General features: G+C 35.6%; 1 protein-coding gene across 1 annotated transcript; it reads left to right on the top strand.

Moving 5' to 3' along the window:
* The first annotated feature begins 267 nt into the window (after positions 1–267).
* LOC144447343 (uncharacterized) lies at positions 268–17,849 on the top strand. Its single transcript, XM_078137311.1, has 11 exons — positions 268–289; positions 6,534–6,672; positions 8,100–8,181; positions 8,824–8,952; positions 9,308–9,368; positions 9,989–10,051; positions 12,145–12,190; positions 12,842–12,932; positions 13,441–13,513; positions 14,129–14,202; positions 14,757–17,849. The coding sequence occupies exons 1-11, from the start codon at positions 268–270 to the stop codon at positions 16,218–16,220; spliced, it is 2,244 nt and encodes a 747-aa protein (XP_077993437.1). The 3' UTR covers positions 16,221–17,849.
* The last annotated feature ends 1,684 nt before the right edge of the window (positions 17,850–19,533 follow it).

Below are 19,533 nucleotides of genomic sequence, written 5' to 3' on the forward strand. Positions count from 1 at the left end.
TTGCACAAAAGACAGTTCGGTCTCAGGCTCGTAACATGGTTTGAATAGCTAAACACCATCCAAATTTAGTAATACAAAACATTAGTAGAATCAGTAAGTCCACATACCTATGGTTTCCTGTTCTACTTTCTGAGATGACAGAAATTTTCTTCTCTTCTCTTTCAGGACATGTTGTAATCTTTTAAACTGGTCGATATAAAGAGACTGTAGTCTGATTAATTTGTCTCTGGTGATCAGTGCTACCTCCTCAGCTGTATATACACCAGCATGTCTGGTGAAAGAAAAAATAAAAGATAACGTTCAAGTTCATGTTCAGTTTATTTCAGTACAAGGCCTTAGCCCATTGTACAGATTTGTGTGTGTGTGTGTGTGTGTGTGTGTGTGTGTGTGTGTGTGTGTGTGTGTGTGTGTGTGTGTGTGTGTTTTGCACAAAAGACCAGTCTCAGGTCTGTGGCTGTACATAAGTGACTGCATATATATATATGTGTGTGTGTGTGTGTGTGTGTGTGTGTGTGTGTGTGTGTGTGTGTGTGTGTGTGTGTGACATTACTGTCACAAAACATGTAGAAAGGTCAGTGACCTTACAATGCAAAACTTAGAATACATAAAGATTACAAACTAAAGAAGTTACAATCTTGATAACACTGGTAACATTTCATGTCTTGAACACTTTAAAAAAAAAATACACAGACAGTTTTGAGACTATGTCTTTGTCTTTTGACAACAGAAACTGGACAACCAGTCGTATTTGTTATGTACATATATACATTACGATGTACATTTAAAATCAAGATCTTATAATCTTCAGCATTCTAACATTGATTCATGATCAATAGGTTTCATCCATGGACCATGAGGGGTAACAAAGAAAGTTGTTGTGTGTGACATTATCACCACTGTTGTCAGGGTCAATTGTTTTCATAGCAAATACCCCAAAAGGGATGATGGGATGGAAATACCAGTATAATACAACGCCCTCTTGTGGTCATATGACAAGTCTATGTCCTTGAACCATATAAAGCTGGAAAACGCCGAGTGATTTAGCCAAAATATTCTAGGTAAATTATTTATGCTCAGAGTTCAGAACTGATAAAAAATCTGTCACACAAACTTACTTGAGTGGGTTCTCATATTCACTATCAACACTATATATACTGTCATACACTCTTACTTTAGTGGATCTCAATATTCACCATCAACACTACATGTATATTTACTGTCACACAGACTTACTTGAGTGGGTCCTCATATTCACTATCAACACTATCAGCATCACTGTCAGCATCTCCCCTCCATGCCTGGTCTACCAATGTGGCCTCTCTATCACTGTCACTATCACTAGCATACTCTGAAAGTTTTTAAATACACACAAATACTGAAATCATCAAAATTAAGTCATTGAAAACACAATATTCTTAAACAATTGAGCGTTTTCATTTCAATTTTTTCATGCTCTTCTCAAATAATACCAAAGAGTTAGAATGAGATATGAACAAAGCAAAACAATACTTGGTAACCATGTTTGGTTAAATTGCAATAGGGGAAGTTGCACACCAGCCATCTTGAATGGAGCATTGTGGGAAGTAGTGTTATTCCCATTATTTACATCAATCAATCACCGCTGTAAACAAGGTCACATTGTTTGTAAACATGAACAACCTAGTCTGGGTTACATGACACTCGCCAGAGGGCTCTACTTCTGATCATCCCAGAATAGGTATTACCATAACTAGAAATTATATAGTCTGGGTTACCCAGACCCTCTCCAGAGGGCTCTACTTCTGATCATCCCAGAATAGGTATTACCATAACTAGAAATTATATAGTTTGGGTTACCCAGACCCTCTCCAGAGGGCTCTACTTCTGATCATCCCAGAATAAGTATACAGTAAACTACAAACAATCCCAGTCATTGCATCTGATAATCAATATTTGATCCCAAATAAAAGCATTCTGACACAAAGTCTGACCTGTAAAACTTTCTAAGCTTGGAGGAAATTTCCTTGCTAAATCTGAGTAATGAAATGTCGTAGGCAATGTAACTTAACATGATACACATACCAATAAGCTGCCCAGCTTGTGAGGGTACAACTTCTGGTGGTTGTTTAGATGACCCAGGTCTATAGTAATCTAAATGTTGTAAAACTGTCTCTGGATCATCGCTGGGTTTTCTCTTTCTACTGGCTTTCTGTCTCCACATTGCTGCCTTGCGATTGTGCTCTCCACAGTACCTGTAATGTTCACAGAAAACACAATGCTAGAAGAAGTATTCAGACCAAGAGACCTGTTATTAACACATGTACCTAGTGAAACATTTCCCTAAGCTTGAAATATATGCCAGGAACTGTTGCTTTATAGCCATACTTCTGAACATAAAACATAAGAATACCGTAAGCTATGCTTCAATGGAGTTTGACAATAGCCTCAGCTGTACATAGATGGAATGGATGAAGTAGAATAGTGTCCACACATTTACATATGATACAAACCTCTACCCCTACAATCCTATTCAGTTTCATGTCCCTACCTAAGGAAGACATAACTCCACGACATGTACAGGAATAGTAGACCTACAAGTACTGTACTTATTGTTTTGTACATCTAAAATTCCATGTTCTTGCCAGCTTTGGAATATTACGTGCTTACCTAACAAGTTCTTGACAGATTTAGAAAGCATGACCCTCTCCCATGGGGGTATCATGTTGGGATAGGTGACACATAAAAATTGTGGATATGAAACCACCACAGTCAAACCTGAGATAGGACTTACAAGACTTGTTTGTACCCTGTGAACAAGGCACTAGTATGGAGAGAGGATACATCGTAAAATACCAATAATCTATGCTACACACTTGATTAGTTGTAGTATGTGTGTGTAGCATAGGCTGTTGGAGCATCATAGTCAACAGCAGCTTACAATCTACAGAGAAGGAGGATAATAAAAATACAAACTTTCCAAAGTATCAAATACTCTGCACAAAGACACTGTAAACCTGGATACTTTTTATCTTAGTCTTCAGCTAGTTCAGACTTATATTTTACTAATTACCAGACTGGTAAATGTGTATATCTAAAAGAAGACATTTTACTCACTACTTATTTTTGCATTTTTATTTTCCAGCGAAATAAGTGAAAATAAAGCGAAAATTTCCAGGTTTACAGTACATAACCATATGATTCAGTGTATAAACCTACCCATCTTTCTTGTCTACCTTTGGTGCAGCATTGGTACATCGTTTACCATTCTTACTAGATACAAAGTGACACTGTTTAAACGGTGCATTTTTATCTTCTAAGATATGTTTTATACAGTAGTCATAGCCTTCGAGATGATTCTGCATACAGTTATGGTGAGAATAATTACAGAACACACTTTCACTTTTCTTTCTGCTACTCAAACTTTGCTTTGTCCGAATCATACTGAGCTGGTTTGTCTTGCTCCTGTTAAGTAAAAAGAAAACATATCACAATCATTTTGAAACCAAAATTTTTTTTTTTAAATTAACTTCATTATGGAAATCACCACAATTTATTTTAATGAAATAGGCAACATAATATTTAATTTACTTTTTGAGCTTAAAGCTACTGTTGCAGACATGAAATGCCTTAATACATGTAAAGAAAAAATATTTTATAGCCAGACTGTAGTCATATTACATTTTGAGAGATACTAGTATTATACCTGAAGTGGATACATGTTATATAACTATACCTGGGTTTTTTTCATAGAATTTTTCTTCTTTTTTAAAACATAATAAATGTTATTCTGCTTGTTGAAGTAAACAATATCACTGAGTAATCATACCTTATCAAAAACCCACAAATTTACAATTCATTGACGGTCCATACTATGATACTACTAGTTATCTGTATTGTTTTTAGCCAGTTTATGTCGCCATGGTATATTCCCAATCTGATTAAAATCCAATGTAGTGTACACTCGCTATTTCTTTTTGGCTATCATGTTTACTGTCATGTGTTCTTTTGTGAGCGCTCGTTACATATATCTCTCACAATACCCTCGTTTTTCCTGAGTGAATTCACTCAACCAATGAAAACGCATAATATGTTGAAACACACAGGTACAGAACTTCAGAGCGCTCTGTTCGAAAAAACCATGAGCACAGAACACAGACAATGTTATCATTATTGTTTGGTCATTCTCTTTCTTTCAATTTCGAACGTTGAGTTTTAGGACGGATTCTGGTTGGCTACTCGTAAGTACGAGATTGGGTTCAGGAAAACCTATGGCATTGTGTCAGATGTATGTAACGAGTGCTCACCAAAGAACAAACAACAGTAAACATAATAGCCAAAAAAGAAATAGCGTACACTACATTAGATTTTAATCAGATTGGGTATATTCCATTCAATCTCTTGCAAGTTATGCGAGATTGAACATAATATACTCTAAGCACTGTAAACAAGCTAGCATTGTTTACACATGGACGTCAATAGTGTACACAATATATCATGATTTAGTAGATATGTAATTTCGCTAATTTTAGAAAGATTGAACTATTGCTGGTGAAGGTTTGGTGTGTGTTTTCAACACCAAATCTAGGAAACTGTTACAGCTAGCCTACTCAAACATTTTTCTGCCACTTTTACTAATAGTCTACCAATTTGCTTTAAAGACATCATCATTTATTTCAACAAAATAAGGTCACGAAAAAAAATCATGATTTTTTTTCATTATTGGCATTAAAAAAAACCAAACAGTAACATAATAATGATGATTGAAAATGTGAAATATTGCCAGTATTCCATAGACTGTAAAATCAAACTGCAACACAAAGTTTTAGTGATCCTAAATAGACATGGCAGAATAATCTGAGAGCACCAAAGTTACTGTGACTTAGCCAAAATATGAAATAAGGAGGTATAGCAGCACTCTTGGCTAGCATCTACACCATAAATGAAATTTTCTGTTTGGCTTCAAAAAAATAATTTCTATTTGAAGACATCATTAATATAATTTTTTTTCTCCAGAAAACAAGGGAATATTATTATAACACATTAAACAAACAATTTATTGAAATATATAGATATATGCATATATGTATATATATTTACATATACATTTCAATAAACTATTTGTTTAATGTGTTGTTTTCTGAAAAAAAATACCGTTATGTGTCTGTGTGTGTGAAATTATTTGTCTGTGTCTTCTAGGTTTATTAATTGTAACATTTTAACAATGGTAATATTGTTTTGAAAAACATACAGTATTTGGAATGAGCTATTTGATAGCATGGTTTGGTAAATAATTGTTACATATTTCACAATTTGGGAAATTGTATTTTGAAATAATCACAAGCATCTCACTGTATTATATTATCGCGTAATTATTAGTACAACATTGTGATCAGAAACTGATTTACTATTAACTAGTTTCTGGGTCACATTGCTAATTATACTGTTTTCATTGTACTAATGTTTACCAATACTGTCATTGTTTTTGGATATTTCTCATTTTACACATATTTCAAAATTGTGTACATCACAACAGCATAAGACAAAGGCTAACATGTTTCTTACAGTATGTCTAGTGTTTTAACAGTAAATGTACTAATTGGTTGACACAGGGATGAACCCAAGAAGAATTTGTTACACCATGATGGTTACACTAGCACTCAAAATGTTTAGGTTGGTTGAGAGATAGACAACAACGGCTTGATCAGCTGGTTGACCTGTTTCAAAATTCAAGTCTCACTCTTTGAACTGAAAAATGTGTGAAAAACTCACTTGACATGGAATATGAATTGTTTCTTCGATGTATTTGTTGAGACAGAGCAGTCCTAGCAGTGGCAGATATGTCTGTGACCACGTTGTTGTACAGTGGTGTGTATGTGTATGCCAAGCCTATTATCTGCGGACGGTATAATAAGTTGATGACGTCTCGTTTGATCACATGATGGTGCATATTTGATTATGCCCACGTCGCCATTAGTATGTTGAGTCAGCTCTGTCCAAAAATGTTTGTCCTGTCACAACCAGGACATGAACATGCACAAAATCTATGCAGATCACAACTTATGTCGACCTGGAATGATTTTCGTGGGTTACTTACACAGATGGATGGATGCCGGTGTAATTTTTTGGCGAATTCGCCTATCCTTTCTCACAACGGGAAACCTGCCCTCTGTGAATTCTCGCAATATCTCGCAAAAATTGCTGACTCCGGCAATATTATCGCGGTATTATACGGGAATTCACGTGGAATTGGCGATTCTTCCAGGTATCTAACAAGTATTTATAACATTGGTTTTGATTGGTGAAAATCATTCGCGTTCTTTTGGATTATATCGATGAATTTATTTATCGGGAAAATAGCTGGATTTATTATCATTCATATTTATTGATTTGAGATGGCTCAATATGAAGTGAATTGCTATATACCCTATTCTCAACATACACAAACCGAAAAGGTTGACAACCTTACTATGAAGGATGGGCCAATCAGAGGGCCCGTTATGTATGGGAGTTGGGATTACGTCTGTGTGTCGCCATACCGGGTCTAATGGCGGCCGACCCTGCACGATGGTACTTCACCAGAGAACAACTTCTGAACGGTCCATCGCGGAAACATGGAATCGACCCGGAGAAAGAACTTTCCTACAGACAACAGTCCGCCAACTTAATTCAGGATATGGGTCAACGGCTCAATGTGTATCCTTTTCAAAGTGGAAATCAGGGTTTGAATTTGAGTATCAAAATGGCGTCACAGTCACCGCGTGTTGTCTTGCATTTTGACCGTAAATTTCCTCGACAGTCTAGATTTATTGTTGATAGTATGCCAATATTTCGTGTCCCGAGATTCTTTATGTACTAAGTTTGATGGTGTAATTGGTGTTGTGTAAAATGGAACATGTTAAACCTCATAAAAGTGCGTTATGTAAGTGACCTTGAAAGTCATGTGACCTCTAGGTAGCTAACACGTAGGGCTTCCTAGAAAATGAATGAAAATGAAACACTCACACAGGTAAATGTCTGTTAACGGTAGGCCGACCTTCTATTTCAATATACTCATAATTTGTTTTTGTATTTTAAGTAAATTTTGTAATGATTACTAAAAGACAGTGTTGGTGTTGTGTGAAATGGTGAGTTAAGTAGGCATGCCAACAAGACAGAATATTTGTGTGAATATTTCGTAAATTAATGGTTATCGCTCTTTTTTAATTGAAAAATAAGTACAGTTATATTATATCCAAGAACAAGTATGAAACCCTTATCATTGTGAATTTAAATACTGGGAAGTGAAGTGAACAAATGTAATAAGCAGTAGTTAGTGAGTATGGTGGCAAATCTATCATTTATTCTTTGTTTTCCAGTAGGGTAACTATTTATCATTGGATTTCAGTAAATTCTTTCACTGTACAACACTATTTGGTAAAATTATTCTCATTATGTTGATATACAAATCACATAGTTTGCATATTACTATTTTATCCCAGAAAATCTATATTATGAGTACCTGATATGATAGTAAATCTTGTTGTATTTTGACATCCCATTCTCAAATTCTGTTTTCAGTCTCTTTATTGGTAACAGGTTCATTAATTCAGACTGACAACAAATCATCTCCTGTTAAATTCTCTCACTCTAAAAACATTTCTTGCCAGAATATTGATAATTATGCAGTTTCCTACAGCATGAATGTTTTCCTACTGTGAAAGAGCTTCGATTATTCTCATAGTTTATGTCATGAATTTATGGTAACAATGGTTGCATTGAATTTGTGAGAGACTGCAAATAATACAGCTTTTCAGATGCGAGTTTCCTGTGAAGTTACAATGTAAAGCCATGTCATATTGTGCCTTTGTATAGAATGAGTATAAAATGTCATGGTAGTCTTGTTATAAAGATATTCACAAGAAACCAGAGCTTCAATCAAAAGTACACAAGTTGTATATTGGAAATCTCTAGTTTATTTTATTTTTTGTTGTATTTTTTTTGAGTGCTTAATCTTATAGAACATACACAGCTGTATTTGTATGGTGGTCACAATCAAAGAGAGTGGACTTTTGTTTTGTGCCTGGTTTATTTTTCATCTTGTTTATATCTTCATTGTTTATGTCCTTAACCTTTACTAATAGCTCTCAACTATGCATCAACACCGCCATAGTTTACATGCATCGCTTCTATGTGCTTCATTCCTTCTCTAAATTCCACCGCAATGTAAGTATGTTTACCTTCAAATGGAAATTTATCTGTATTGGTAAACCATAGTATGGAATTGAACTTCATTCCAAATACAAACATGAACATTTTACCAGAAATATTTCACTGTAATACACTTCAGTCTTTGTCAACAGATTGACTCGCTATTCCACACACTTGACCTATATGAACATGTGAGGTGATTAAGTCTAAAATTTCAGGTAAAATTTTCCTGTTTGTGCTTGGAACAGAAGTTCAATTTGATACTACTGTAAGTATATATACATTTAGTTAAAACTGTTTTGGTATGATTTCATGAAATCATCTGTCTGGTACAAATTGCCACAAGTATCTTCTTTCAGTGCTGTGTGTGTGTGTGTGTGTGTGTGTATGTCTGCCTGTTTGTGTGTGTGTGTATGTCTGCCTGTGTGTGTGTGTGTGTGTGTGTATTCCTAATATAATTACTTCAGCAGGCTTGCATCAAGTGTGAAGTTTTTGAAAATGCACTATATCATCAAAGCTGTGAATTATGAAAACTTGTGTATTTTTTGTTCTTAGTGTGTTTCAGTGAAAGTTGTCAGTTGAGAGTGGAACATATGTCAAAGTATCCTATTCTTTATACATTCATCTAACCATGGTTTCACATGGCTTGACTTTCAGAGCATATCTCCAGCATGTCTGTTTTTAGCCGCCAAAGTAGAAGAACAACCAAGAAAATTAGAACATGTAGTTAAAGTAGCACATATATGCCTCAACAGGGATGCGCCATCACTGGACCCACAGAGTGAGGTAAGCTGCAGAGGTTCAAATTTAAAAAGGCCGGATAGATTTTATCATTTGTCAAGTATGATCATATTTAATTTATATCTGATCAGTAATGTCAGTCGTGAGAAATTGAATCATTAATGTCTACAGAGACAACAGACAATAGCATGTGATGTCACAGTGCTAGATTTTACAAAAGTTAACAATCCGCTGCCATGACATTTGTTCATTTCTTTCCCTGTTTATGATTATGAAACTTCAGATTTTTTTTATTTGTGGAAAAGAATCTAGCCATATCAACCAATTCTTATCATTTCATGATAAAACTGCCATTTTTACGTAAAAATTAACTCATTATCCTATGTTCCTATTCTTACAGACCTACCTGGAAAAGGCCCAAGCGATAGTTATTCTAGAAAGTATATTATTACAAACTTTAGGTAAGTAACTGTTGATCTTTTAGTTTTGGTTTCAAGGACAAGATAAAAATCAAGGCCGAATTTGATAAAGACACTTGTTTGTGGTCACATTAGGGTTGGCAAGGGGTATGATTAGGGTTAGCCCACCATTAATTAAAACCCCAATGTAATGTCAACAGTGACTCAACAAATTGAACATGGGCAAATAAAAAGTATGAGATGTGTAATTTGGTCAATGAAACGCTTCTGCATTGGTACCACAGTCCTCAAAATATAAGTTAGAACTTCAAAATCACAATTTGATTTCCTTATTTTTCATTGATTAAAGTTGTGCATGTATGATTAATTACTCCAGAGCTTTTTTTCATTCGTTCAGGTAGAAAATACTTTTGACATAAGTGTGTTGTTACTGCTGTTCTTCCACGAATAGTGATGATGCGTCTTAGTTTACTTCCGTTGCTGAGTGGAGACATATATTAGGAATTATTTTCGGAAAGATATGAGGCATTTCACTATTTACAGAAAATATAATTGTAGGTCAAAGCCAAGAATGATTCTGGATAACTTGGGATTGGAGTAACTTCAAACTAAATATTCCAATATTTGAAGCTAAATGTGAATATTTTGTTTGTATTTTTCAGGTTTCAATGTTGCAATAGATCACCCACACACGTACGTAGTCAAGTGTACCCAGCTTATACGAGGTATGTGTACTCTGACTGTCATCTCTTTCTCTTTCAGAGGATCTAATTCTCCTTTGTTTCTTGTTAGCAGGCAAATATCGTTGCTGAAATCTTGCATTATCTGTTCAGTTTGATTCATATCAAAGAAAGCTGACAATCATTATAGAACATTTCAAAGTGAGATTATTCCATGTAATTCCATGAATGTTGTACTGACATGGCTAACAAAACATTTGCCAGATGAACACCTCAGAAAGTTAGGATCCAAAAATGATTGCACCTCATGATGCCTGAGTGAGCGTGTACTTGCGTTATTTACACGAGTTCGTGTTCTCTGTAGCCATACTTTCATGAGCAAATGAATGAAAATGCAAGAGAATGAAAATTTATTGTGCAAATCATGGAATTAAGTCAAATTTTCTTACTGAAAAAAAAGACAATCTTCATGTAAAATCATGTCGTACCTCTGGACCAAGTTCAAAAATTGAGTTATGCAATGTTACATAATGTGTAATGATGTCAGAGCATACTCCTATGGTTAGGTATATGATGAATATATGTATGAGTACACAAATCAATACATCGATTGCAAATCTCACTGTATATGCATGAAACCAATAGACATAACATTAACTGGAAGTATGGAAGCAAACTTCCTGCTAATATTATTCCTATGGGCTTCACACATGTACAGTGAGGTTCATGTGATTGTGAAACAAATTTAGAACTTTTGACAGTGTAGCTGTTTACCCATTAATTAATTCTTGTTGCAAACGTTATGTGCAATGACATTTGCCAATGAGTGCAAAGGTTTCTGCATTCCTTTATTAAATCTTGTATTAGATCATAGATGATCTTGGTGCTATGAAAATCAAAGAAAACAAAATTGTAATTGCCAATATAAATGTGAGCAGTCATCTTGTAACATTCCATGGTAGTATGCTCTGAGTCAAATCGCTTAAATCACATGATGTCTTGGTATATCACCACTCAACTAAAGTACTTTGTATCGACTTCAGTAATAAGGGTGTACAGTTCCCCTCAATTTAATTCAACCTTCTTAGAAGCCTCATGGTGTGGCCAAATATTCACGTTGTTTTTTGTACTGAATTACCATTAGAACTACAGATGTAGACATTCAAGTATGCATCTTGGGGTGTGTGTTTTTTAATTGCAAATTTGCAAGTACAAGTCTTGGTGATATAGAGATGCCATTGTGGTACTTTTGCTTGACAAAGAATTGATGGCAGTGGTATATCAGTCAGCATGATAGATGTGATTAGCAGGAATGTGTCTGTTATTTAGAAGAAAAAAAATTGTTTTGTTCATATGCAGCCAATAGTTGCTGTGAAATAGACAAGAGTTCACTGAATTGCAATTGAAATCACAAACCGTCACTGTTGAAATTTAATCCTGATTCATATCAGAATTTTTCAGAACTGCTATCACAACTATTTTCATACTGACAATAACTCTTCTGAGTTGTTACTCAGAGCAGTGCATAGGAATTGATAGGTTTACCATGTTCCATGTGTCAATTCTGACAAATTAATCTATAACATTTCAAAAAAATAAGAATACTGTTTTTGTGTGATTTAAGAGTCACATCAGATTTTGTGTACAAAGTATGAAATGCTTACAACCCCCCCCCCCCCCCTCAAAAAAAAGGATGTTTATGTGCAATGTGAAAGATTTGCACTGCTTAGACTTGGAAGAGTTACACTTGTACCAATGCCTCAATTCTTGGCTTTTTTGGTATAAGTATTTTGGGTTGACACTGCAATGATGTCTTATATACCTCTGTGTTGATGTGCTGTCACTTACTGACCAGTTTACAGTCATATGATTACCCATGTTACATAGTACTATACACAAATTGAGTGCTTACACCAACTCTTTCATTCCCATCTGACTTTGATGTAGAGCTTGTTGTAAATGCTGTACATCAAAGTGAGATCGGATGATGAAAGAGTTCAACAATATATGAAAGTGTGAACACAAATAGTGTGGATATGATTTATTTCAGCATTATATACCTCTTGCTAATTGTTTTCCTTTTTCTCCCCCTTGGTGATTGTCACGGTGTCTGCTGTGGTCTCTGCCCCATGGTGCAGCGAGCAAGGACCTGGCACAGACAGCCTATTTCATGGCGACCAACAGGTGGTGGAGCCTTGCTTGCCTCTTCTTAGTAAAAATTGTCAACGAAAACCCTCCCGGAAGTACTGTTTGTGCTGCCCACCAACTCATCATTCTTCTACAAACACTTTCCCTACAGGTTTCATGTTTGGCCCTTCCCAAGTGACAGCCACTCACAGTAATCCTGAGGGTCTTCTAAAAACATAATATATGTGTTGAGTAGTCTTGTGAGAATAGTTAATAAACTGTAAATGTCTCAATAAAGGGACCCTAAAATGTCCCTAAAAAGAGGACCATACATGGTCAGGGAAGAGACAACATTAACATGTCCCAGTACTGGGACTATAGTGTATCCATTTTTCTTTTTTCATTTCTGTGAATGTTTAGATCTATTAGAGATTTTCAAAGACAGTTGTGTAGATATAATGTACAACGACATTCTGTATGCCACAAATGAAGTAATCACTTCAGCTGGAATATTTTGTTAAAATACTGATGTTTTTGTTATGAAACATTTAAGTTTTTATTTCCTCTATGAGAATGGACTTGCTGTCTTGGAGATTTGACACTCTGAAAAGTTGATACAACTGTACACAAGTTACACAAGTCACTATCACCATAGTGATATGTATACAATGAAGTGATTTTTGACACAGGTATAACTTTGTCTTGCAGCTTGCACCTGACCACTTTCTGTCTTCAACTAAAACCCACCTGGGTTGCCTGTGTGTGTATTCACCTTGCTTGTAAATGGTCCAATTGGGAGGTAAGGCACTTCTCTCATGTAAAATAACAGAACCCCATGACATGAATGCCAGTGTGGAGTTCTCAAAGTGCTTGCTGTGTTTTCTGCAACTGTCCTTTCACCTGCAGAGTGAATGAAAATGCAGCAGAAACACTGCTTGCGCAGGTGCAAATACCCCTGAGTACCCACTATGGTAATTATGCATCATGGGGTACTGTTAACTGTTACATATGTTTATCTGTAAGAACAAATTTCATGAAATATAGTACAGTACGGGTATGTAATCAAGTTTTCATTTTGATGCATGGACTGATGTTCTGTACACATCTTTCCTTTGATAAATCTGACCTAGTAGTTTCAGAACCGTATCATGTTGTCAGCTCTGTCCAAATAGTAGAATTTCTCTTCTCACACTCATAGGGTCAATCAATCCTAACATAAAAGCAAACAAGACCTGTTGAAACAAAGTGGCAGTTACTGGACCATCCATAAATATTGGTTATTTACTGTATTAATTGTTTTCTTACAGATTCCACTGTCCAGTGATGGCAAACACTGGTGGGAGTATGTAGATACTACTGTAACTCAGAAAAAATTAGATGGTAAGTGAACTTGCAAGTATCATCAAATATGGATTGCGCTCTGTGAAGGATTCACAGATTTGTAGAGTGATGTGGTGTATTAGGTTCAGTGTTTCTGCAAAGGTTTGGGAACCAATGTTGTGGGGGGGGGGGGGGAGATCTGGTAAAACTTGGATATGATTTTCCGTAATTTGTACTATAATTTTGTTTTGGCATCTTATTGCAATAATTGGGGAATTTGGGTAGACTTAATGTAAATAATAGAAATGGTGTGGTTGATGAGAATTTACATCCTAACATTGGCACATAAAGCAACGATCTTCAGAGTGATGTGATGTGATGTGATGTGATTGTGATGGGATGTGATGTGATTGTATGTGATTGTGATGGGATGGGATGTGATGTGATGTGATGTGATTGTCAGAGATTACAAGTGGAATAACGCAGCTTTTGCAAACTAAAGTCAAAATTATGTAAATGTGTTATTGTTGCCTGCTTTACATAAAACTATCTAAACCAAATAAGCCTCTTCCATTATGAAAGTAAAATACATTGTTCTTATTTATGTCATAGCAAGTTTGCCTTCCTCATACTGGCTGTTTTCTCATCTCAAATCTTTACTTTTTTTATTTCTAGAACTCACGTCAGAATTTGTACTAATAATGGATAGATGTCCAAGTCGACTCAAACGGAAAATACATATTACAAAGGTAAACCTGGAAAATGAATCTTGCATTAACTCGTCTCATTTTTGCAGTCACTAAACACATTAGTTGCACTATAACATACAAATTGATAAATATAACATGCAAGAAATTGGAATTCAGGACATTGTAGTGGTTAGATTATGTAGATACAGGTATTACAGAATAAACATCCACCTATCTAAAATTGTTAGTTCATGTAATTGGGCGTCAGCCGTACAGAATTTAGACATGAATTGTTGAGTCTTTGCATGTGATGACATTGTAATTAATTCTCCATTGTTAGAGTATTCTTTCATTGGAACTTTTAAAGGCTGTCCTGTCATGTTCAGTGTCAGCATGGTTGTGTTTCAAGTGAGCTACACAGATCTGGAAGATATACCCCGGTAGTAAACCATGTGTTTACACAAGAGCTGTGATTTTCAAAACTCGTGTTCACTATAAATTTGCACCTTTACAGACCATTGCATGTGGTGTGTAATGTGAAATTAACTAGCAAGAATACTTGAAAGGTCACACTTACCAAACTTACAATGGTTTGTTTTTTGTTATTCTTTCAGGGGAGCAGTCTACCTGGCATGCCTAAGCAATCAAGAGCTGAAGTATCATCCGCAGAAAGTTCTCCTGGTCTTACGCCAACAATGACCTTAATATCCTCGGATAAACCACAACCTTCAACATCAAGAGCCAATGCTGAATTCAGCAACCATGATAGACAAGGAAAGAAGGAAGTTGAGAGTAAAGAGGGCAAGGGAAAATCGGAATCACAAAAGACTTACCGGGAATACAGAGAGATGAAGGAACGTGAAAAATTAAGCAAAGTGAAAAGCGAGTCAAACACTGCCCATCCAGAACACAAAGATTACAAACGTAAAACTGGAGAACATACACATAGACTTGAACAAAAATTGCACCATTCAGAGAGTCGACCACACTCAAAGGAACATAGACAAACTGAACACAGGCCACAGCAGCCAAAACAACATGGCCAAGAACATCATAGAGGTGTTTCTGCTTCCTCTGACTCACAACGACATCACAGCTCCAGGCCAACTAGTGTTGAACAACTAAGTATTGGAGTTGGTGAACACCTCAGGCCGCCGACTATGGAAAACCAGCACCATAGATCTAGCGGTGAACACCATCACAGAAGTGTAACAGAGCACCGACAACCACCTACCAGTGGTAAAGATAGCAAACACAGGGAGCATAAAAGTCATAATAAACATCCCACGGAAGCTACTCCAAATGGAAACAAACTTCTAAAGGAAAAGGCTATCCATGTTAAGGGTGAGCATAAAGAAAGACCATTGGGTATGAATCCACATATTGATTTGCGTCCTGATAGCCACCCTGGGAGTAAAGAAAAGGAGCGACACCATCATCACCACCATCACCATCGACAACAGCAAAAGCACCACAGTTCTAGTGAGAGACATACTCCACAATCTCAAAAACCTCATGGTTCTGGCAAACGACCACACAGTCCATCTCCAGGTTCAGTCCGAATGGCTCGTTTGCAGCAACATGGGAAGTTGTCAGAAAGTCACATGCCATTAGTGTCTCCAGCTAAAAGGATAGCTCTGTCCAGTGGTTATGAAAGCTCTCCAGCCAAATCAAGCAGCCTTACATTACCAACCAGTCAGTCTCTTCTGAGCCTGCCGATGCCACCGGAACCAATGATGGCAGAAGGTGATATCTTACAGCAAGCCTTCTCAACGACGGTTATGAATGAAAGTGTCACTGAAGCCATGAGGAGTGAACCAGACCTAAGTACATTTCTGGGTCAGTTCCACTCAGATTCTGATATGTACAGGCAACTACAGCATTCACAGCATTCACAGCAACTACCGCTCTACGCACACCACCATCATCATCATCATCAACAACAGCAACATCGTCATCAACCACCACTGCCTACTGGTGATGCTAACCAACCACCACTACCTCCAGGACCACCACCACCACCTCTTCCAGCCAGTGCACCCCCTCCTCCACCACCACCACCACCACCTCCAGAATAACGCCAGTGAGGCAAGACGGACGGTGATAGGCTCACTTTTGCCAAAAGTGTAGGATTATAAAAAAGAAACTGAAATATACTGGAGCAACATATTACATTTACTTACAAGAGTTACTATTGATATTGGATAGATAAACAAAAGAGCATTGATTGTTTAAATCGATGAACATATAGTAATTATGATAGGAAATACCACTAGATGAGTAAGGAAATCACCAGAAGATGGAGGAACGAAGCCACTGCTCAGTTCAAAATAGAGGACATTTCTTAAAATGCAGTCTATGCGTAAACTAAGCATTTGTAAAAACAACTTCTGAAACTTCTGGATCAATAATGTTTAAAAACAATATACATAGATAAAGGCACTAAAATGCACTCAGTAAGCTTCCAAAGCAGTGTTTTTTTTATATTGAACCTCGCATTCAAAGTCAAGTTTTTACAGTGCTTTGAATAGACAAGTGTCTTTGAAAAATGTAAACATATATGACAAACTTATCATGACTTAGTAATTTGAAAGAGTATTTATGATGATGTGGTTTTCATGCATCCTTCAAAGGGACATTTTTTGGTAAATCATGGAATCATAGTGTATAGTAATGCAATCATGTTTCTCTTTTTTTTTTTCTTTTCTTTTTTTTTTTGTCAGTGTTTTATTTGTTGCAGCTGGTTGTTTGTTCTGTACACTTTAATATCAAAGTTGTCACGTTTTAAACAATTCTTTCTTTCCCTCTCTAAATGTTGTCGCATTTACTGTCGGAGTATAAACATTATAGAGAATCTCTTAATTTGATATACTCATTAATTCAGTGTTAACAGCTAATATCTGTTTTGTGTTAAGAAAAGAAACTTTTTGTCCAAGTTTTTTTTATCCTCTTGGCTTATTATCAAAGGGGATCATCAAAAAACATTACAAAAAAAAATTCAAAAATAAGATAAAAGCAAAACTATACAGAAAATGTGATTTGATGACATACAGATACACTACAGAGTAGTAAACTAGCACTTTGTATATACTCCATTCTTTAATTAATGACTTGCCAATGTACCGAAAGACATATAGCTAGGGAGTGTGCTAAATGGTAAAAACGGACACTTTGAGAAGGTATAGAGTTTTTTGGTCAAAGGAGACAATGGCACAGAAAGTGTCATCAGATTTTTATTTTGTAAGTAGTCGAGAGAGAGATATCAGCGCAATCATTCACATAGCGGTTAAATTATTAACGTAATCGTCATCACAAACTTTTACAAAAATCTAGTGTTGAGAATATGTATATAAAAACTTTATCTCAGGCAAAAGTGTAGGGGTCATATGCAGGTCAACTGAGAGATGAGAGAAACACTGAGCTGCACCTCAGACAGTACCTTTTGTAAGAAAACATTTTTTTTGTAATGTGACTCGTGCTTTACAGAGTAAAAAAAGAAAAAATACTAAAAAAAAAAAGAGAAAAATCCATATATGGGAGGAAAAGATGGTAGGGAAAATATGCAACATTTGCATATGTTTAAAGTCGAGGAATTTTCCCTGTGCATTTTTCGTCATTTCATTTACTATTCTATTAAGTTATATATTACCCATTATTTTGTATCCAAAACTAGAACAGAAGAAATGGGTGAATAAAAATAAAATTAAAAAAACTGCAAACAATTTGTCATGTCATGTTTTATGATGTATGTAAGGCTGTGTGGTGGGTACTGATTATAAAACTCAAACTGGTGTAACTGGACACCTTAATCTTCATATTTTCAATTTGATTATGTCATTCACACTGAAGCTTGTATGATTTTATAGAAATCAAAATGCTAGTGATGTCCCAGAATTTACAATTTACACATGGACATCAAGCCAGTGTACTTGATTCATTAGGGACTACACATGGCCGTCAAGCCAGTGTACAGAGTAACATCATCAACTAGTTTTCCAGTAAGTGTTGGGTGTATTTTACATTGGCAAATATCAATCCCGTGCTGTCATAGTTTATTGTGTACAAACAAATACCCCCCTCCCATCCCAGTAGAAACAGGATTAACAAAATCACTACCCAAAGTTGGTTGCCACTGATTAGGTGTTGACTTATTTCATCAAAAGGGCAGAAAATTAACCATGAATTGGAACTATGTTTTTTACAGGGGTTTGATTCTTGCTCACTTCTCTCGTTGCTTCATCAAAACACTGGAACCCTCTTTTATGTGATACAAAATTAGAAACATACTCATTACAAATATATAACCATGTGATCTATTTGAAGATTTGACAATGGTTACATTATGCTATGTTTAGTTGCTTTCTCTTCTCTCTCTTCATACATCATTACATGTCTGAGATTAAAATGTACGTGAAACGAGGATCGTCTGTTGAGCAAGATGTTTATTTTGACATAATAATATAACATACTTTATGATAGATAAAACACATTACGAATTGAGTGAAAAATATCACTCCTGGCCCTTCCACCACATACCTAGGGTTTCTTCCTTGTCTGTGCTTACACCGAGCTCCTTGGGGAAGTACTTCTCATTTGCATATCAATCAGAGATTTTGGAAAGTTGTGACATCACTGCAGGCACAGACAAGGCTTCCTTCTAGAAACTCTGCCTGTTGATCATCAACAGTATGTATCAATAAAGTCTATATATGTAAATAACAGTGTTTTGAAGATCTCTGAAATTAGAATGCAGTCAGACAGTCGGCGCTTAACATGCATTAAACTATTGATGTTAAAGTGGCCATACGGATGAAGATTGGGTATCTTTTTTTTTTTCATTTACAAAACAATTTTATCATCGCTTCCTACTTGAAAAATCAACGTGATACAACATATACCAAGTCCTTGTTTGTAACTCAATAAATTGCAAAAGCATACTAAATGTGTAAAATATTTGTTATTAATAACAAACATTTTACACATATTTTGGCTTTTTGCAATGTCATAAGTGACAAACACAGACTTAGACAATGTTGTTTCACATGATTATCTAAGTAGGACTCCATGATAAAATTGTTTGATAAATTAAAAATCTAAAAAGAAATACTCAATCCTCATCCCCATGGCCATTTTAAAATGTAAAAAAAAAACACATTCAAGTGACTACGAAATAACATTTACATATTCTTTTTAAAAAACTGAAAAAATGACATTGTACTTTTATTATCTTCAAGATTATACCACCAAAATGGGTAGAGTTGACTTTCAACATCTAGACATTCACAAAGTTGGAGTCAAAATATTTTTAATACAATGTATGCATTTTATAAAGTTGTCATCAGAATCTGATTATAGGTCACATAAACAGATTCAGATTGTAGGTCACATAAT

This window comes from Glandiceps talaboti, chromosome 16, assembly GCF_964340395.1.
Source record: "Glandiceps talaboti chromosome 16, keGlaTala1.1, whole genome shotgun sequence".
Taxonomy (NCBI): domain Eukaryota; kingdom Metazoa; phylum Hemichordata; class Enteropneusta; family Spengelidae; genus Glandiceps; species Glandiceps talaboti.

Excerpts from the sequence above, each read along its gene's own strand:
- LOC144447343 (XM_078137311.1), top strand. The coding sequence starts at position 268 with ATGTCTGGTGAAAGAAAAAATA. Across the intron at positions 290-6,533 it reads GTCTGGTGAAAGAAAAAATA|ACCCTGCACGATGGTACTTC; the intron begins AAAGATAACGTT and ends TAATGGCGGCCG. Across the intron at positions 6,673-8,099 it reads ATGGGTCAACGGCTCAATGT|CTCTCAACTATGCATCAACA; the intron begins GTATCCTTTTCA and ends CTTTACTAATAG.